Source organism: Heteronotia binoei, chromosome 18 (genome assembly GCF_032191835.1).
Source record: "Heteronotia binoei isolate CCM8104 ecotype False Entrance Well chromosome 18, APGP_CSIRO_Hbin_v1, whole genome shotgun sequence".
NCBI classification, from domain to species: Eukaryota; Metazoa; Chordata; class Lepidosauria; order Squamata; family Gekkonidae; genus Heteronotia; species Heteronotia binoei.
The window spans coordinates 33,070,283-33,092,426 of record NC_083240.1 but is presented as its reverse complement, the minus strand read 5'-3'; the positions used below and the strand labels follow the sequence as shown (position 1 = coordinate 33,092,426).

The 22,144-nt window shown below is 43.0% G+C and overlaps 1 protein-coding gene across 1 annotated transcript in view; it reads right to left on the bottom strand.

Annotated features, from left to right (window-relative positions):
- GALNT17 (polypeptide N-acetylgalactosaminyltransferase 17) overlaps positions 1-22,144 on the bottom strand; it is a 340,476-nt gene that overhangs the window by 77,652 nt on the left and 240,680 nt on the right. The window contains exon 6 of the mRNA XM_060259462.1: positions 3,934-4,051. Coding sequence (XP_060115445.1) covers positions 3,934-4,051 — 118 coding nt within the window. The remainder of the gene's footprint in view (positions 1-3,933; positions 4,052-22,144) is intronic.

Below are 22,144 nucleotides of genomic sequence, written 5' to 3'. Positions count from 1 at the left end.
GGTCTCCAGCTTTTACAACTGATCTCTAGCTGGCAGAGATCTGCTCCCTTGGAAAAAAATGTCAGTGGAGATCGGGACCATGGAGGTAAACAAAACTGGAGAAAAACAACACACTCACTCCGTGCAGAAAATAATTCCCCAATAATTCCCCAATCTGCAACTTCTGTGTGCTGGTAAACAATTCAGTAATACAGATAGCCAACCATCCTATGAATGACATAGCTATCAAATGCTGAAGGATTGTGACTGGCAGTGGCGTTCCACAAAAAATTCAAACAAAATAGTAATTTGGAAAGCCAGGAAATGGATTATGGCACTTCAACTCTACTGAACCTATGAGTACAAAAGACGGTCCCTTGAAGAAGGATACTTCCAAAACGAAATTGGACCGGTTCTTTTATCATTCATTGAACTACAGTTTAAATGTTGCATGGTTCTTTGGGCAGTAGTTGTGTCGTGCATAGGATGGCTTGCTATCTGTATTCCTGAATTGTTTACTATTCAACAGCTAGAGATCAGTTGCAAATTGTGGATTACACTGAGAATTATTTTCTACATGGAGTGAGTGTGTTGTTTTTCTCCATCCCTGGAGAAAATGGCTGCTTTGAAGAGTAGACTATACGGCATTACACCATGCTGCGGCCCCTCCCCAAACCCCACCCTCTTCTGGATCCACCCCCCAAAGTCTCCAAGTATTCTCCAACACAGACCTGGCAACCCTACTGCAACAGCATCCTCCCCGCTCCCACTCAATTGATATCAAGAGACATCTTGCCTTTGTAGGGTTACCAAGTTCCAGTTAGGGGTGGGGGATCCCCTGGTTTGGGGGCTCCCAACCAGCTGGCACAGAGCAGGCCACCAGGAGGATCCCCACCCCCTAAGACCCCCATTGTTGTGTGATGTGCCCTGGATGATGACATCACCCGGAAGTGACATCATTGCGCCAAGCACATTGGATTTGCGGTAAAACTCTATGGTACCATGGCAACCCCAAGCCTCTGGTACTGGCCCCCCGATATCCATGAGGTGGCAACCCATTTGAGGGGATAGCAGTGTTACACTGAATGGAGAGGAAGGATATGATCAAAACCTGTAAAGGAATATATTTTAATACATCTACTGTACTCCAGAACAAAATTTTAATGGGAACACGCCAAATTAAACATATTGTTCCTAGGAATCATTATACAAGCCATGCTAATATTACAAGTATAATAGGAACAGCATATGCAGATACGTGAGCTATTTATATCTGTCATGTTCTCAGCACAGAGAAGCAGGCATTGTTCTTTAGGCAGTAATTAGTCATGGATTAATTCTCCCTCGGAAAAAAATTATAATTCCATGTTGACTTGCTTATTACACTTTCACCTATTGTTTTAAGCTTTCCGTGACAGTAATATTGCCAATTCTAAATTTAAGAAAAATGTATTTGTTTAATGGTAGGAGCAATATCCACAATTTTAATCTTCTTTAAATCGATAGCAGCATTGACTTTGTTTTGCTGTTAGAATGTTTTGCTCCAGCAATGTGCATTAGCCTTCCTTTCCCCCTCCCATAACTTAATGGTAGTGCAATCCTCAATAGAGCTATGCCTTTCTAAGCCCACTGACTTCACTGAGAAGGGTGTAAAACTTTGTTTATGATGGCACTACAGGTGCAATTCTAAGAACATTTTCCTGGGAGTAATCCCTATGGAATAAAATGGATCTTACTTCTAAATAAACCTACTTGAAATCATTTTACTTATTTGTTGGTGTGTTTATTTACTGCATTTGTATCCTGCCATTCTCTCCAATGGGGACTCAAAGTGGCTTGCATCCTCCTCCTCGCTTCCCTGTTTTATCCTCACAACAACCATGTGAGGTAGGTGCTAGGTATTGCATCTCACTGGGTTCTTGTTGCCTGAGCTTGAGACAGGCACTCCTTGCAAATCAAGATCCTGAAGCCTGGAAAAACTGGCCAATTGGGATGCTAGGCATGTAACAACTTGTAACAAAGATGCAAATGAAGGATTCTGGAGTGAACCAAGGGAAGTAACTGTTGCCTTCTAGGGGGGCGTAGTTAATCATGGCTAAATTGTATATAGTTGCAGTTTTGCCTGTGTTCCTCTGTGACTAGAATGATTAAAGGGTTGGAACACTTTCCCTATGAAGAAAGGTTGAAACGCTTGGGGCTCTTTAGCTTAGAGAAACGTTGACTGCAGGGTGACATGATAAGGGTTTACAAGTTTATGCATGGGATGGAGAAAGTAGAGAAAGAAGTCCTTTTCTCCCTTTCTCACAATACAAGAACTTGTGGGCATTCGATGAAATTGCTGAGCAGTTGGGTTAAAATGGATAAAAGGAAGTACTTCTTCACCCAAAGGGTGATTAACATGTGAAATTCACTGCCACAGGAGGTGGTGGTGGCTACAAGCATAGCCAGCTTCAAGAGGGGGTTAGATAAAAATATGGATAAGAGGTCCATCAGTGGCTATTAGCCACAGTGTGTGTGTGTGTGTATATATATATATATATATATATATATGTGTGTGTGTGTGTGATTTTTTTGGCCACTGTGTGACACAGTGTGTTGGACTGGACGGGCCATTAGCCTGATCCAACATGGCTTATGTTCTTATGACTTTTTTTTTTTGCAATAAAGTGTTCTTGGTTGATTCAGAGCTGGCTGAACTCACTTTACGTAGGCTAAGAAGGTGACTGGTCCAAGGTCACCCAGCAAGCTTCCAGGGCGCAGAGTGGGAATTCAAACCTGGGTCTCCCAGATCCTAGTCCAGCACTTTATCCACCACACCACTACAGAGACAAAGACTGCTTCCTGCATCGCCGTATTGATTTCAAGCTTCTCTAGTTCATTTATTTTAACTGCTCCCTATCAAACTTATATCCAAACCCTCCTCAGAAGCTCACAGAGGTGAAGTAGGTTAAGCTGAGAGAGAATGACTGCTTTGACGTCACCCTGCGAGTTTCCTGGCTCAATGACACTCTAACCAGTATGCCATGCTGGCTTTCATATGACTCTTCCCATATCTCCAAATAAACTCCTTTGTTATGGAGTCTCCTCTTGTCATCTGACTCCATGACATCTGCCACACCAGTTTCCCTGTATCTACAGCTTTTCTTTCCTGCTCAGATTGTCTCCTCCTCTCTCAGTAGGGTTGCCAATTCCCAGGTGGGGGCAAGGGATCTCTCCCTTTGGATGCCCCCCCCACTTCAGGGTCATCAGAAAGCAGGGGGAGGGAAATGTCTGCTGAGCACTCAATTATTCCCTATGGAGACTGATTCCCATAGGGTATAATGGAGAGTTGAACAGTAGGTATATGGGGCTTGGGGGCGGGTGCTGTTTGTTGGGGCAGCGGCACCAAATTTGCAGCAGAGCATCCAGTGCCTCTCCCCAAAATAACCTCCAAGTTTCAAAAGGATTGGACCAGGGGGTCCAATTCTATGAGCCCCAAAAGAAGGTGCCCGTATCGTTCATTATTTCCAAATGGAGGGAAGGCATTTAAAAGGTGTGTGGTCCCTTTAAATGCGATGGCCAGAACTCCCTTTGGAGTTCAGTGATGCTTGTCACAACCTTGCTCCTGGCTCCACCCCAATGTCTCCTGGCTCCACCCCCAAAGTCCCCAGATATTTCTTGAATTGGATTTGGCAATCCTAGCTCTCAGACACATTTCTTCTGTAAATCTTACCAGATCCTACGGTCTGGACTCCCCTTACCATGATAGAAAAAACCCCTATCTGAAGTTCCAACCAAAGACACTACTATTATTTCTGTACCAGCATTGGAGGAGCTATCTAAGATCCAATCTAGATGTTCTGCAGACCATCTTCCTCCTTTTTTTTATTTAAAACCAAACCTACCTTAGGCGTGCTCCTATTAGGGCATACAGAAATAGATAGACGATTTTTAAGCCAGGGGTGCCAAACATACCTTAATACCAAGCTCTATGTTTTCCCCACCATAGACATCCATCCCAGGATCCAGGAGGCCTATTTCTCCAAAGAACTTCCGGTTCACAACAAACGAACACCCGATCATTGCCGGGGTCCTAAAAAGAAAAAGGCAACATGAAAACTTTTAATATTTTGAAAATGGTTTTTTCGTTTCGTCTTAAAGAAGGAAAATAGAATGTTTCCATTGGAGATGTCATTACAGGCATGCACGCATTTGGTTTCACAAGTAACCAACAATCTTTATGACAATGAAACATCAATGACTTTGGGATCTGACACTCTTGTCGTTTAATTCTGGATTCCTGGGACAACAGCAGTTCATAACATTAAGCCAAATTTTATTGTAACTATGGCAAATTCAAAGTTAAGAGCCCAAAGTAGCTTTAAGACCAGGCTGCGAGCTTCCGTATGCATGAAGACTTTGTCAAACAGGATGGAATCAGACTTGCCTGTCCATGTGTGTGTGTGTGTGTATATATATATATATATATATATATATATATATATATATATATATATATATATATATATATGGTAGAGGTTGAACAGCAAATTATCATAGAAGCATACAATATAATGAAATGTTTTAACAGATGCAAACAGAAATAACAAACTAAGTTCATAAGGTCTACCGACCTGGATCTATGGCTAGTTTGTTTGAACAGAATCCATCTCACCAACAACCATTCAAATCCTGGTTTGCCTTGACCAATGATGATTTAATTGCCTTCTTTCTTTAGCCTGGGCAGACTTCACTGGGGAACAAGCCATAATGTCTGCCTCCACAGATCTCATGAAACCATCATTAAGACTAGTCTTGGTCAGTGTTCCCTCTAAGCTGAGTTAGTGTGAACTAGCACACAGCTTTTTAGCCTCCAGCTCACACGTTTTTGTTTTAGCTCAGAAAGGATGACCCCAGAGCACAATAATTTATGCAGTAGCTCACAACTTTCATGCCAGTAGCTCACAACATTAATACCAGTAGCTCACAAAGTAGAATTTTTCCTCTCAAGACTCTGTGGCTTAGAGGAAACATTGGCTTTGGTTAATAAAATCAACTTCAAACTGTGTTTTTGGATTCTAGCTTGATGGACTGGAACTCATCCTAGTTAGAGGAATGGCCCATATTCAATTGCTGCTTTAAGTTTCACAACTGAACACAAAAAGCAGCTCAAATAATATCGGCATTGTGGGACTTCCTGTTTGGCTGGAAGACAGTCTGCAGCTCCCTAACAGAGGGGGATTTTATTGTCACTGTTCAGGGTATTAAAGACCCCTGATAAGGTCTATGCTCATTAACCCTAGGCAAGGGTTAACCCAAGACGACTTATCTTCCTTTAATGCTGTTGATATCGAACTGGAGCAGTCAGGGAGCTGACTCCTTCATTTCTTGATGTCCGGCAATGGAATGTCAACCATCGTCTGCAGTGACTCTAAAGTGACTTCGGTCACTTAAGGCTGTCGGAATCCAAGCACTCTAGAAGGACTGGTTTTAATTGCAAGAAAATAGCAGCCGGGGGAGTTGAGAACATCTAAAAGGTAGACTCATCATTCTTATCTTCACTCTGAGAGACTTTGAATATAGTTTAAACACTGAGTGGATTAATAACAGACGAAGGCAAAGCATAATTGAATGGGAAAAAAAAACTTTTACCTTGTTAAGCTGAGCTCTGTGGCTTTGGATGTGAACAACAGCAAAAAAAAAAAAAAACCCTTCAAGATAAGAGTGAAAGTTGGCAATGGGAGGCTGGTGACGCAGAAGAAAGAAAAGAGAGTTGCCGTGTATATATGCCCATAAACTGCAGAACCTAGAATGAACTGAGCTGAGTGGGGGCATAGCAGGAAAAGAATTCAGCTTGTGAAAACTGAACGCCGTAAAAACAATTGCCTTCAAAGATATTTTGGAGAAAAGACATATTGTTGTGAATTTTTGTGGTTGCGGTTTCTTCATGCAGCTCAAAAAAACTGCGAGACTAGACACGAGATCAGTCTAAGCTGTGACAGGAAGTGAAACTAAAAGGGGCTGGACAATAAATCAGAGCCTATAAGGACAACAAGAGCTGTGACATCCGACCTTTGAACTAGGAAGGAATTGAGTCCAAGACTCAGATCAAGAAAGACGAAGAGAGACCTCTCTAGGCTGGAACTGTACCATAGAGAAATAACGATTGCCATTTTAAAAGGGAGAAAAACTGTCAAAATTGTTAAAATTCAATATCTTTGCTCAGGAAGAAGGGAGAAAAACGAAACTAGTCTCATCTGAAAGAACTGGCTCTAAGCTATTGGATTGGATGCTAAATTTTATGTGGGGATTTTTTTAAGGTTTGGTGATTTTTTATATGTCAGTAGAAAGAACAACACGTGCAAGAGCCCAATCATTTGACAAGATGCAGTCTCAATTTGACGCTCTGGAGGCAAAAATGTTAAAAGCTATGGACAAATTGCATTTGGCAATAAAAAAAGATATTAAAAAAGAAGTTGGAGACCTTAAGAAGGAGATAGAGAATTTTAAGGAAGAGACTCAAAATAAAGTGAAAGAGGTAGAGATGAAAGTGGATACACAGGCCTCTGCCTTGCTAAAAATTCAAGAAAAGGTCATAATACACGACTGTAAGTTGCTGGAGTCACAAGTGCGTCTAAGAGGGGTACCTGAAAAAGAAGATACAGACTTAAAAGGCTATATGGTGGATATCATCACTGAGTACATAGAAGAAGACCCTGACAGATTTAAGAGTATGTTGGAGGGTGCCTACAGAGTCAACTCAGTTTATGTGAAAAATAAAGGTCTGCCAAGAGACATCGTCATAAGATTAAGATCAAAAGAAGTGGCAGAGAAAATTTTGAGGAAAGGGTACCAAAAAGCCTGGGCAATAGAAGGGAGCAGAGTTAAAATAATGAAAGAGCTACCAAGAGAAGTGATCAGCGATAGGAAAAAGTACAAGAAGCTAACCGATCAGTTGCGTGCAGAGGGCACAAGATATAGATGGATAATACCAGAGGGTCTTGGATTTGAACAAAATGGCAAAAGGATTACAATAAGAAGCGAACAAGAGATGCATAGCTTTTTTGAAGAAAATAAAGAACCAACATCATAATGGAGTACAAATTACTATCTTGGAATATAAATGGACTAAATTCACCACAGAAAAGAAGGAGAACATTTCATTGGATTAAAAAGCAAAAATGTAATATAATTTGTTTACAGGAAGTTCATATACAACGCAAGGACAGTAAATTTTTGTGGAATAGAAATTTGGGGTTGGAATTTTTTTCACTAGCAGAGCAAAAGAAAAGAGGGGTGGTTTTTTACATTAAAGAACAACTTGACCCAAAATTAATCTTTAAAGACAAAGAAGGAAGATACATTGCTGTTGAGGTGACGATAGAGGCGAAAAAAACGTTACTACTAGGACTCTATGCACCCAATGGAGCGAAAGACAAATTCTTTAAAGACATAAATAGACAAATGGACGAAGAGACTTATGACCAGGTATTGATGATGGGCGATTTTAATGGGACAATACAAAACAACCTTGACAGATCAAGTCCAAAGAAGAATGATAAAGAAGGGAAGCTGCCCAATTCTTTCTTTGAGTTGATTAAACAGGAAAATCTAGAAGACATTTGGAGAAAGTTCAACCCTGAGGTAAGAGACTATACATTTTTCTCAGCAAGGCATAATTCTTTTTCCAGAATTGACATGTTGTGGGGTTCCCAAGGCTTGAGCCTCATAACAAAAAAAATTGAGATTCTTCCAAAGGTTTGGGCGGACCATAATCCAATATGCTGGTCAACAAAATTGCAAAGAAAATCAAGAAGATGGAGAATTAATGAGGATTTACTACAAAATAAAGACACTGTATCATTCTTAGAAAAGGAGACTGCAGCATTCTTCCAAATAAATGAAACGGATGATATGGAATATCCAACAGTATGGGACACTTATAAAGCAGTAATGAGGGGTATATTAATTACATTGAATAATAAAGACAAAAGAGCAAGAGAAGAAAGGCTGTCAGCACTGCAAAATGAAATAGATAAAAAAGAAAAGGACTTAAAAAAAAGACCAGGGAAGAAAAAATTAATAAAAGAAATTACGATATTACAATCCCAAGTTAAACATTTGCTGAATAAAGAACTAGAATGGAATTTAAAAAATTTGAAACAGAAATCGTTTGAAAGTGCAAACAAACCTGGTAAATACCTGGCCTGGCAATTAAAAAAAAGGAAAGAAAATAAGACTATAAATAAAATCATGGCAAATGGGAAAACAGTAGTGGATCAAGAAGGAATTAAAAGAGAATTCTTTAAATACTATGCAAATTTATTCAAGGGTGTGAATGTAAGTAAAGAAAAAGTGGAAGAGTATCTACGAAACATTCAGGTGGCACCTTTGACGGAACATATGAAAAAGATATTAAATGACCCAATAGAGAAAATTGAAATAGAAGCAGCAATAAAAGCAATGCAAGAGGGTAAAGCTCCAGGGCCAAATGGATTCACGTCAAAATTTTACAAATCTCTCAAGGATGAATTAACACCCAAACTGTTGAAGTTGTTAAACACGATAAGAGAAGAAGGGAAAATCCCAAAGACCTGGAGGGAAGCTGTAATCTCTCTGATTCCTAAGGAAGATAAAGATAGCACAAACGTAAAAAATTATAGACCAATCTCATTGTTGAATAATGACTATAAGATCTATACAAGAATTTTAGCAGAGCGACTGAAACAATACCTGACCAACTTTATAAACAAAGACCAAGCGGGATTTCTTCCTAAAAGACAAATAAGGGACAATGTAAGAGCTGTTATTAATGTTGTGGAATACTATGAAAAGCACCCGGAAAAAGAAGTGGCCTTATTTTTTGTTGACGCAGAGAAAGCCTTCGACAACTTAAATTGGGACTTTATGTTTGCGGTAATGGAAAAAATTAATTTAGGGGAACAATTTATAAAAATGACAAGAGCAATATATACAGATCAGCATGCAAAATTGTGTATAAATGCAGACCTTACCAAAGAATTGAAAGTGAGTAAAGGAACAAGGCAAGGATGCCCGCTATCACCATTGTTGTTTATAATGACTCTTGAAATTTTGTTACAACAAATTCAAAAAGATGAAAAAATAGAAGGTCTAAAAATTAGAAGATTCTCTTATAAATATAAAGCTTTTGCAGATGATATAGTGTTCATAATGGAGAATCCGGTTCAAGTGTCACCACTGCTGTTAGCTAAGATAAAAGAGTACGGAGAACTAGCAGGATTATACATAAATAAGGAGAAATCGAAATTCCTCTGTAAAAACATGCAACCAAATAAAACAAACGAACTACAAAAGGTGACAGGTTGTGAAGTCACAACCAAAGTTAGGTACCTTGGAATAGAGATAACAATGAAGAACATTGATTTATACAAAAACAATTATGAAAAACTGTGGTGTAAGATGGACAAAGATTTGATGAAATGGAATAAACTCAACTTGTCCTTACTGGGCAGGATAGCTGCAATCAAAATGAATATTTTGCCAAGGATAATGTATTTGTTTCAAACCATCCCGATTGTAAAAGAAGCAAAACAATTCAACAAATGGCAAAGGAAAATCTCTGATTTCATTTGGGCCGGAAAGAAACCAAGGATAAAGATGAAGATCTTAACGGATGCCAAAGAGAGAGGAGGTTTTCAACTTCCCGATCTAAGACTATACCACGATGCAGTTTGTTTGACATGGATAAAAGATTGGATAATGCTGTTAGATAAAAAACCTTTGTGGTTAGAAGCTCACGGAAATAGATTCGGCTGGCATGCATACATGTACTATGGGAAGAATAAAATGGATGGTTTTTTCTCTCACCACTATGTCAGAAATACATTACTAAATACTTGGATAAAATACAAGAAATACGGGGACGAGAGAAAACCATTATGGATAGTGCCAGCAGAAGTAATAAAAATAACAGCTGATTCTGAAGAAAAAAGAGAAATGTCATATAACCAACTGCTTAAGATTCAAGGAGACAAAATTGAATTAAAAACCTCAGAAGAGCTAAATAACAATTATGATTGGTTTCAAATGCAACAAATTAAAAGTTTGATGGAAAATGACATAAAATCAGAGGGGATTAGACGAGAACAAACAGAACTGGAAAGAGTCCTGTTAGGTGACAATGAAAAATTGATATCAAAAGTATATAAGTTATTATTGAAATGGTCTACAGAAGAAGAAGTAGTAAAGTCTCAAATGGTCAAATGGGCAATTAATGTGAATAGAGAAATACAAATGGAAACATGGGAGCACCTCTGGAAGAACTCAATGAAGATATCAACTTGTCAAAGCATTAAGGAGAACTGTTTTAAAATGATGTATAGGTGGTATATGACTCCGAAAAAATTGGCTAAGATAAGTAAGAAAATGTCGGATAGATGTTGGAAATGTAAAAAACATGAAGGTTCTTTCTTCCATATGTGGTGGACATGTGAAAGAGCGAAAGAATTCTGGAAGATGATACAACAAGAAATCACCAAAATTTTGGGCTATGATTTTAAGAAAATTGCAGAGACGTTTTTACTTGGATTACAATTAGAAAAATACCCAAAAGAAGACAGGACTTTAATTTGGTACCTGTTATCAGCTGCTAGGACTTTGTACGCGCAGCTTTGGAAGCAAGAAAAAATACCAGAGAAATGGGAATGGACCATGAAAGTTTTATCGTGGTGTGAAATGGACAAATTAACCAGAACACTAAGAGACTATGATTTAGAGATATTCAAAAGGGAGTGGAGAAAATTTAAAGGATATATGGAGAAAACTTGGAAAGTAAAGAAATATTGGACATTTTTTTAGTTGTAAGAATATATATACGGAACTTTGAGCAATCAGAAGTGCCTTTAGTATGGATTTGAACTTATAACCTCGGGGAAGTCAACATTGGAGGGAGGGGGGATGGAAATGTCATATGGGTTAATGTGAAAAAAGAAAAAAATTAAGAAATAGATAAGCTTTGTAACCATATGCTACCAATAAATTGTTTAAAACAAAAAAATAATATCGGCATTGTGGTGCAGAGTGGTAAAGCTGCAGTACTGCAGTCAAAGCCCTCTGCTCACGACCTGAGTTTGATCCCAGCGGAAGCTACTTATCCCAGGTAGCTGGCTTCAGGTTGACTCAGCCCTCCATCCTTCCAAGGTTGGTAAAATGAGTACCCAGCTTGCTGGGGGGAAACTGTAGGTGACTGGGGAAGGCAATGGCAAACCACCCCGTAAAAAGCCTGCTGTGAAAACATGGTGAAAGCAACGTCACCCCAGAGTCGAAAACGATTGGTGCTTGCACAGGGGACTACCTTTACCTTTATATATCTATATGTTTATTTGTTAGGGTTGCCAGCTCCAGGCTGGGAAACTCCTGGAGATTTGGGGGTGGAGCCTGGGGAGGACAGGGACATGATTGGGGCACAATGCCAAAGAGTCCACTCTCCAAAGTAGCCATTTTCTCCAGGGGAACTGATCTCTGTAGTCTGGATTATTTATTTATCATATGGCAGAATTACACGCAGGAAGCATATCATAATATAAAATATATAACCAAGTTGATACAAGATGTATACAGACAGACTGAACAATCCCCCTTACTACTAATATCTAAAATTTCAATCTACTGTATTGCAGCTGGGGAAAGTCCAAAGAGTGAATTCCAGGAGATCCCCAGCCCCCATCTGGAGGCTGGAATCCCTAGCTGTGTGCATATGTATATATGAACACACACAGGGCTTTTTTTGTAGCAGGAACTCTTTTGCATATTAGGCCACACACCCCTGATGTAGCCAATCCTCCAAGTGCTTACAGGGCTCTTACTAAATGCCTACTATAAGCTCCAGGAGGACTGGCTACATCAGGGGTGTGTGTGGCCTAATATGCAAAGGAGTTCCTGCTACAAAAAAAGCCTGGACCACACACACATAGCATATAAACTACACAGAAATAAGCTACCACATAAATGTATTCAGGGCTTTTTTTGGTAGAAAAGGCCCAGCAGGAACTCATTTGCCTATTAGGCCACACCCCCTGACATCACCATTGTTTCACACAGGGCTTTTTTGTAGAAAAAGTCCAGAAGGAACTCATTTGCATATTAAGTCACACACCCCTTATGCCAAGCCAGCTGAAACTGAGTTCCTGTGCATTCCTGCTAAAAAAAGGGCCCTGAATGTATCCACAAAGCATAGCAAAGTGGAGAACCAGAATGGTTGACAAAATATAACTGAGACCGATTTCCCACTAGCCAAGCTGCTCTCACGCTCCTCTTCTCAGTGGGGCTTCTGTTGGATTTCACACCATCTACCCTGGGACTGCAACTAGCTTTGCCTTTTTAGCGCGGCAAACAGAAACTGGTTTTTAGAGGATCTTGTTTGCTGCGTGAAAGAGGTGGAGCGATTTGCAGCTAGGGTTGCCAAGTCCAATTCAAGAAATATCTGGGGACTTTGGGGGTGGAGCCAGGAGAAGAAGATATTGGATGGAGCCAAGATCAAGGCGGTGACAAGCATAATTGAACTCCAAAGGGAATTCTGGCCATCACATTTAAAGGGACGGCACACCTTTTCAATTCCTTCCTTCCATAGGAAATAATGAAGGATAGGGGCACCTTCTTTTGGGGCTCATAGAATTGGACCCCCTGGTCCAATCTTTTTGAAACTTGGAGGTTATTTTGGGGAGAGGCACTAGATGCTATACTGAAAATTTGGTGCTTCTACCCCCCAAAAACAGCCCCCCCAGAGCCCCAGATACCCGCGGATCAATTCTCCATGATTTTCTATGGGAATAAATCTCCATAGGGAAAAACAGAGTTCCCAGCAGACATTTCCCTCCCCTCCCCCCGCTTTCTGACGACCCTGAAGCGGGGGGAGGGTCTCCAAATCGGGGGATCCCCTGCCCCCACCTGGGGATTGGCAACCCTAGTTGCAGCCCCAGGGGCAGATAGTGTGAAATCCGATGGACGCCCCACGGAGAAGAGGAGAGTGAGAGTGATGTAAGGCTAGGGGGAAATCGGTCTGAAAGTAATTTTAAAAATCCACTCTTCCTAATATGGCTAGGCAGTTAGGAGAACTTTGGTTAAACTTCCGCACATGAGCCTCTGAGGATGACACCTGGTGTTCCACTCACGCTGTTCAGGAGCCTACCAGCTGCACAGTTTGGTAGTGTGAGTCGCACAATCGCTGCACTGTATCAATTGGTCTATGTCCCGTGGTGACACAGCTCTTGTTCCAGCGAACAGTAGTTGAACTTTGTCCATCTGTCGGTCCGTTCACACAATACAACAATTACACGAATTGTGCTCCTAAAATGCTAGGCTGGCAGGCTATTGCAGCGTAACACAATGCAGAGAGAGATAAAAGACTTATATTGTGCGATCCAAAAGAAAACTTTTTTCCCAGTGAACAGCCATAGCAAAATAAAGTGGATATTATGCTTAGAGTTGCTGCAGAAGTAGTGAGTACTGAAGACAGAACAATTTACTTATAAGCTGTTCTGCATCACATAATTAAGAAATTAAGCATCACTAGAAACAATTAAGTAAATTAGCTCAGTAATTAAATAACATATAGGCTCTGTGTTTGGTAGATTGCTATATGCAAGAGACAGTTTTGGAGGTTTTTCCCCCTTTCTGTGGAAGAGATATAATGGAGATTGGACTGAGACAGTTAACCACATTTTTTCCCTGGATAAATTCAAGAAACAAACAAAAGAAGGTAAAGGTAATCCCCCTGTGCAAGCACAAGTCGTTTCCGACTCTGGGGTGACGTCGCATCACTACATTTTCATGGCAGACTTTTTACGGGGTGGTTTGTCATTGGCTTCCCCAGTCATCTACACCTTACCCTCAGCAAGCTGGGTACTCATTTTACCAACCTCGGAAGGATGGAAGGCTGAGTCAACCTTGAGCCGGCTACCTGAACCTAGCTACCATCAGGATTGAACTCAGGTCATGAGCAGAGAATTTGGACTGCCATGGGGCTCTTATCAAGCATCTTCCTTTTGTTAAGGAAACTGAGCCCTCTTCTGCATTCTCTGAAATTCACATAGCCCAGAGTGTGGTCTTCTCTGCATCAAGCAAAGAGATCAAAAAAAGGAAAAGGAATGGATGGCTGATAACAGATGGCCATTTTGAGGTGGCTTGCAGCCACCCTGAATAAAGCCAGCCAAAAAAAGAGCGCCCCAGAGCTTCCAGACAGTGCCGGAAGAAGGGGGCGGGCCTTCGGCGGCCAGGGAGTGTGCGGAAGGCTCATGCGTTCCGCTCGCGGCTCCCTGGGTGCTTGTAAGGCGCTCTCCGGGCTTCCAGACTGCCAGCTGCTGCCTCAGAGCCGCCCCAGCGAAAAGGGACCACTTTCCAAGTGGTTCCTTTTTGAGGCGGCTGGAGCGTCTCTCAGGATGGGGTAAATGTGGGACGGGGGCAGCCGGCAGATGTTGCCGTGTGGCCGGTTTTTTTGGGTAGACTTCAGAGGCGTCTCTGAGTCGACCCAAAGTGCCGGTCTGTAATCAGCTGATGAGTATCTGATGGCACCGCAGAAGGAGGTCATTGAGATACCGCCAGGAACCTCTTTTGATGTATGTTAGGAGCCTTTGGGGTCAACTGGGATACAGCTCTGTCTTCTGACTCAGGCTTTGTTCCTGAGCCCTCCCTATCACCAAAGGCCACTGCAGCATCGGAGGTGTCACCTCAACTGACCCTTCAAGCCCTACAAAGCCAAAAATGATTCCAACCACGTTGGAACATTCACCGCCATAACCAAATATAGCGCCCTCAAGAACTATTTGCCTGCTCCTGGAAGGGCTTGCATCTCTACCTCCTTGCAGGAGTATTCAAGGACAGAGTATTTGATGGTCACCCTCAACCTTTCTTGGAACATCTATACTATTAGTATGGTTGGCTCCTGCTCTTGCAGAAAGAGAGCAAGCAAGAGGTTCTATCAGACTTCTGGACAAAGTTCCCTTTGCCTCCCATCTCCCTACACCATAATTAAAGGAAGGTATCTTGGTGGCAAGGGTGGGACAAGACCAGGGGTGGAATTCTAACAGGAGCTTCTTTGCATATTAGGCCACACCCCCTGATGTACCCTCTTTTTCCAAGAGCTTACAAGGCTCTTTTTTGTAAGCTCCTGGAGGATTGGCTACATCAGGGGTGTGTGGCCTAATATGCAAAGGAGCTCCTGCTAGAATTCCACCCCTGGACAAGACAATGGTGGCACTCCAGTCACACACATCTCTCTCCATCTCATTAAACTCCCAGAATATCCAGCTCCCAGAATATCTAAGGCCAAGGTCCCAACTTGGAAGTGGGTGGAACCAGGTACAACTTTTGTCAGCAAGGCTTCTGACTGGCCACTGGAGATCTGATTGGCTGTGCAGAGTTTTTTAAATGCTGCTTTGACAGCAGCTGCCACCACAGCACAAGGATCTGCATTGTGTGACTGAAGGTAAGCTGTGGCCATCATTTTGTGGTTGGCTCTGCCTTCTGTGGCAGCCATTTTGTGACAGATTTAAAGGCACACACACAGTCCAAAACACAGTTTGCATGCTTCTTCTAAACTTGCTGAGATCTAAAGGCACATCATGGCTGTTGAGACAGGGCTTCGTCTGGGGAGGAGCCTGCAAAACCAGGGATCCCCCGCCAGGACCCGGGGGCTGGCAAGTCTACTTTGGTTTCCAGTTTGGAAATCCCATTGATTTCAGCCTGATTGGCTGCTGCCTGGTCATAGGCCCAGGAGAAAAACAAAAAGTGGCACTGTTAGGTAGGAATGGCAGCACTTTGTGAAACCGTCTGTAAACTTGGTAGATAATTCATAGACAAGGTTGCCTGGACAGGCTCTTGTGTAGTGTGAAGAGACCTTCTGTTATGTACTGAATTTTTTGCTTCACATGAGTTCGCACGCTTTTCACTGAACCACAGGAAACCAGGGGTCACCCGGATGGACGAACTGAGATCAGGAGCCAATAAGTGGTAGTGGCACGAAACTCGACCACAGTGATTTGGCAAGGGACTTTGGTGGGGAGGGGTTGTTTTGCAAGCTTATAAGCGGGGCCTCGGCCTCGCCATGTTGTCTTTTAGTACGTAGTAGAAATAAAGTATGTTCTGTGTTGAACTCCGCTGCATCGAACTCACTATTTAACACTTTCCCTCTCCACGCCCATCTGTGTGGGCTGAAGTTGAATCTAACGAAGACAGAGGTCCTTTGCTTGGGCCGTGGTGCCCCGGGAAGGGAAATCCCCCTTCCGGTTTTTGACGGTGTGCTGCTGAAAGCGGCCCACAGGGTCAAGAGCTTGGGGGTTCTTCTGGAGCCTTCACTATCAATGGAGGCACAGATAGCGGCCACTGCCAAGTCCTCATTCTTTCATCTTCGACGGGTGAAGCAGTTGGCCCCCTTCCTGGAGCGCCGGGACCTAGCAACGGTGATCCATGCTATGGTCACCTCGAGACTGGACTACTGTAACGCCCTCTACATGGGGCTGCCCTTGTGCCAAACTTGGCGGCTGCAGCTGGTGCAGAATGCGGCGGCTAGGCTGCTGTTAGGGCTCCCAAGATGGGAGCACATACAGCCGGGTCTACGTGGACTGCACTGGCTTCCAGTGGTGTACCGAGCCCACTACAAAGTGCTGGTTATCACCTTTAAAGCCCTATATGGCCGAGGACCTGTCTACTTGAGGGACCGTCTCTCCCCATATGAACTCCAGAGAGCACTGAGGTCGGCTGGAAAGAACCAGCTGAATATCCCTGGGCCAAGAGAGGCCAGATTGAAGACCACCCGGGATCGGGCCTTCTCCATTGCAGCCCCACTGCTGTGGAATCAACTCCCGGAGGAGGTACGGGCCCTGCGATGTTTAGACCAATTCCGCAGGGCCTGTAAGACCTACCTCTTCAAAATAGCCTTCACCTAATGCCGAGTCAAAAAAGTCTTGCTGGACATATTTTAGTCACTGAATTTTACTAAAGACCTAAGTTATAGCACCACAATGTTAATTTTAATGTAAGTTGCTAATGTTTTAATGCTGATTTTATAATTGTAACTGTATTTATTATGTATGGTTTTATTGTATATTATATTCATATGTTGTGAGCCGCCCTGAGCCTGCCCTGGCGGGGAGGGCGGGATACAAATAAAAAGTATTATTATTATTATATGTACTACTTATTTAACAAAGAAGATGTAATATATGCTAGCTACCAAAACGTTTGATTAATACTGCCAAGGGAACAACTGGCGTTTTGCCTCACAGAGATGGATGGGCATTTCAAAGTCCAGTTCCCGAACACAGCGCAACATTTCCTGGTTTGCTATTTAAAGAATTCATTTTCACAGTTTGTTGTAGCACGATAACTACCACCGGCAGAAACTATTAATTTTGAAAGATAACATTGGAGTCTTCAGATTAACAGCTCCATTATCCCTGATTACTTGGGGACGTTAAACCAAAAGGGGAAGCCACTGCTGTTCAGAATACAAAAGCCTTTGTGTGCTTGTTGACTGTTTTTGCACACACACATGCATGTGGAGGGAAAACAGGAAGCACCAACGAACTGAGCTTCCTGCTTTGAGATGGCTGGTGCAAGGTTCAAAAGAGAAATATTCAGTGGCCGAAGAGTGCCCGTTTTGCATGCAGATTATAGGTATGCCAGCTCCAGATTGCAAAATCCCTTGAGGTTTTGGTGGTGGAGCCCAAATGGTGGCGTTTGGGGAGGAGACGACCTCAGAAGTCTATTAATGCTATAAAGTTTGCCCTCCAAAGCAGGCTTTTTCTAAAGGGGAATTAATCTCTGTAGTCTGAAGTGTAATTCCACGAGAACTTGGGGTTGGCAAGCCTGATGCAGAATCCCCAGGTTTAACCCCCCCTCCCCCGGCATCTCCAATTTAGTTTCAAATGTTGTTCCATCAGAAAGAATGCTGCCTCGACAACCAGGGGGAAAAAAAGCCCAGGCCAAATAAACCAATCGATCAGGAGTCTCCAGTGTAGTTTCCTTGAGTGCCTTTACAGCTGCTAGTATGCTTCCTGGTGACCCAGTTCTTCCCCAAATCAAAAAAGCCAGTTCTCCACCTCACTGGAGTAGGAGTTGCACAGAGACTCAAGCCAGGCGCTATCAGATCAATCGAGAGTGGAGTTGCTAGGTCTTACCTGGCTCCCAGCAGGGAATCTTCTTCACATTCAGCACAATGATGTCACCCAGAAGTGATGTTATTGTGCTGAGCATGTCATGGGGGATGCTCTAGCACTTTGGAAAAAATTCTATGATTATCATAGAGTTTTCTCCAAATGCTAGAGCATCCCCTGAGGTGTGCTAGGTGCGATAACGTCACTTCCGGGTGACGTCATTGTGCCGGGCCCATCACGGTGCTCTTCAGGACGGGGTTCCCTCTGCCAGCTGGTTCTGTGGCAGCAGGTTGGGGCCCCCAAAATCTACATCTACATTTCAATGTTCCAGAGCATTCTTGGTCACTCAGTGAACTGTTTTTTTTTTGGGGGGGGGGTTGGTCAAGTGAGGAATTGAACCTAGGTTTCCAAAATGCTATTTTGACATTCTAGTCACACTGACTATAAAAAATAATAAGGAATCTAAATTGGGATTCTAATGGAATAAGAGGGAAATTGGCATTAGGGAAGACATTACAAAAGTCACCCAACACTAAGAACACTAGATCCAAGACTGCTTGTTAGGTTGCCAGCCAGTTTGGTGTAGTGGTTAAGTGTGTGGACTCTTATCTTGGAGAACCGGGTTTGATTCCCCACTCCTCCACTTGCATCTGCTGGAATGGCCTTGGATTAGCCGTAGCTATCGCAGAGGTTGTCCTTGAAAGGGCAGCTGCTGTGAGAGCCCTCTCAGCCCCATCCACCTCACAGAGTGTCTGTTGTGGGGGGAGAAGATATAAGAGATTGTAAGCCGCTCTGAGTCTCTGATTCAGAGAGAAGGGTGGGGTATAAATCTGCAGTCTTCTTCTTCAGGTGCTTTCTGGAGATTTCCCACTATTACAGTTATTAGCCGTAGCTATCGTAATTACAGGATTAGCCGTAGCTATCGCAGAGGTTGTCCTTGAAAGGGCAGCTGCTGTGAGAGCCCTCTCAGCCCCATCCACCTCACAGAGTGTCTGTTGTGGGGGGAGAAGATATAAAAGATTGTAAGCCGCTCTGAGTCTCTGATTCAGAGAGAAGGGTGGGGTATAAATCTGCAGTCTTCTTCTTCAGGTGCTTTCTGGAGATTTCCCACTATTACAGTTATCTCCAGATGGCAGAGATTAATTCCCCTGGAGAAAGTGGCTACTTTGGAGGGTGGGACTCTATGGCAGTGTACCCTACTGAGGCCTTTTCTCTCCCCAAATGCTGCCCTTCCAAGGTTTCACCTCCTCCCCAAAATATCCAGGTATTTCCTGACCTAGAGCTGGCAAACCTAGGTTAACTGGATGCTCTGATAAAGCCCCCAAGAAAGGCACGGAGCTCAACTGTTCTACCCTGCAGTTTCCCCCAGTGACTGGTGTTCAGGATCATACTATCTTCCAGTATGGAGGTTCCACTACATAATACATTTATCTTTTCTGCATTTTTTTTAACCTGGTCATCTGAGTTTGAGACTGGGACCTTTGGTATGCAAAGCCCAAACTGTACCACTGAGCCATAGCACATCCCCTCATTTAAAGGAGCAGCCTCTTTCTGTTTAACTTGACACCGTTGACATTTGCACAACAGGAAAAATCGTTTAGATTTCAATATTCTTTGCTGGTTTAACATTTGCAAATATGCACCACGTGCAGGAATCTTCATTTCCATGCTCCAATAACCTTGCCTAATTGCCTGCTCCAAATGTGCTTTTCTTTCCCACTCTCACTAATGACTTGGGTATCCAAGAAACAATTTTTAAAAAGACAGGACATATCATGATATCGTGTAAAAGCTGCTAGAATAAGCATCATTCCCAACCCCTATTCTACATAACAAGCCTTTTTGTATGTGTGTGGGATATCTATATACATACATACATACACACACACTGTATACATAATGCAGTTCAGTTTTTTCCATTGGTGGTTCCTAATTTTGTACTGAGCAGTTTCTCATGCTCTCTAATCTCTTTGGGATTCTACCTCATGATTTCCCACTGGAAGCATGTCACGACTCAGGGGGTATTATCAATTGCTGCCACAGCTCTGGGTTAAGGGTTCCCCTTTAGAAGGGTTCCCGTCCAAGCCCCTCAGGCCTCCTGTAGCTTACGCCAAATAATAGGCATGAGGACCAGGCAGAGTGAACAACAGGAAAAAAAAAGTTTATTTAAAAGTCAGTGCAATATAACAAACAAGGTGCATAAACAGTAAAAGGGTGAAGGGAAAATAAACAAATGCCCTAATGCGTCTATCTATACAGTCCCTACTCTAATACCAACACTTACCCCCTTGGGTAAGGGAACTTTCCCCTGCTGCAAGCTCTCTAGGCTACAGCCTGCCTCCAGCTCAGCCTTCCAGGAAAAGAACACCCCCTTCCTGGTCTTGGCCCTTTTATCTTCTCCTCCCAGGCCCCACCCCTCTCTGGGCTAGTTTCCCTCCAAAACCTTGCCACCCAATCAGAGGGATAGAGGGGATCCTGGGAAATGTAGGCTCTTCCCAGTACTCCTAAGCAAGCTTCCTTGGGGCCTGCAGGCCTCACTAGGCCTAGGATCATGACAAAGTGGTAAAGAGAATCCCCCCCCCCCAAAAAAAGAAAAAAAAGATCCAGTGTCATGAAGACTGTAGACATGAGGGGAGGAGTAAAATTGTCATGACTGCACAGCTTTGGGGATTATGGCAAAAGTTCTGGTGGAAAAGCATGCTCCACTATGGGCTACATCACACTACTGGGGATTCTAGGGCTGCAAACTTCCCACAATGCAACTGAATAGTCACCACTACCATGTGCACTAACAAAGGGCAGGCAGCCCATACAAAGACCCATTGTTATGGATGACTCATATATCACTGTAACTTTAAATTTAAATACAAATAACAATATATCACTGTGACTTTAAGTTTAAATACAAACAACCCTACAATAACAATAGTTAGGGTACCTAGAGTGGAGGGACAGAAGAACAAACATTGAAAGTTTGTTCTTCATAACCACATTAAGCCATACTCGAACATGTCACTGAAAGCACCTTGGAGGACAGGAGGCAGTAAGTCAATAGATTGCTAGATCCCCAGAGTGCATAAGTGTAGTAAACTGTCTATGTGGTAGCTAATCAGAGAGAGCAGGATATGTGGGGACTGGGAGGAGTCTGTAAATGACATCATAGATGGAATGTAAGGACTGCTAGTCCTCCTAGTGGGATATACTCACAATGACCAGTTGATGGCAGCATAGATACTCAGAGAGAAGCAAAGAACCCCTCTGGGAGTTTGGGGAAGGGGCTCATGAGACTGGAGTGAGAAACTGGGATGGCCACTGAGGGTGGTTTCACACTATGAAATTGACATGATATCCCATTGGCAAAAAAACTTGCTTGAGTTTGATCCGTTTCTGGGCTATCAGACACGGGCCATTGAAGCGGCAGGATCCCGGTAGTGGTCCATGGTTGCCCATTCACTGTGCTTGTGCAGCTCAACCACAGATCCGCTGCGGAAAGTGCTGTTCTTTTTTTTAAAAAGTCCCCTGTGTGTGCACTCAAGCAGAAAAGTGCACATACTCTCTTCAGAGTGGGGTTAGGGGAAAATGCCAGAAATGGCTTGCCACCAATGTTCCCTCTAAGCTGCAGAATGTTGTGAGCAAAAATTCTACTTTGTGAGCTACTGGTATCAAAGTTGTGAGCTACTGCATAAATTAGTGTGCTCTGGGGTCATTCTTCCTAAGCTAAGACAAAAACCTGTGAGCTGGAGACTAAAAATCTGTGAGCTAGCTCACATAAGAACATAAGAGAAGCCGTGCTGGATCAGGCCAATGGCCCATCCAGTCCAACGCTCTGTGCCACACAGTGGCCAAAAACCCAATAACACCCAAGTGCCATCAGGAGGTTCACAACTGGGGCTAGAAGCCCTTCCACTTTGCCCCCCTGCCCAAGCACCAAGAATACAGAGCATCACTGCCCCAGACAGAGAGTTCCAACAATATGCTATGGCTAATAGGCACTGATGGAGCTCTGCTCCATATTCTTATCCAATCCCCTCTTGAAGCTGGCTATGCTTGTAGCT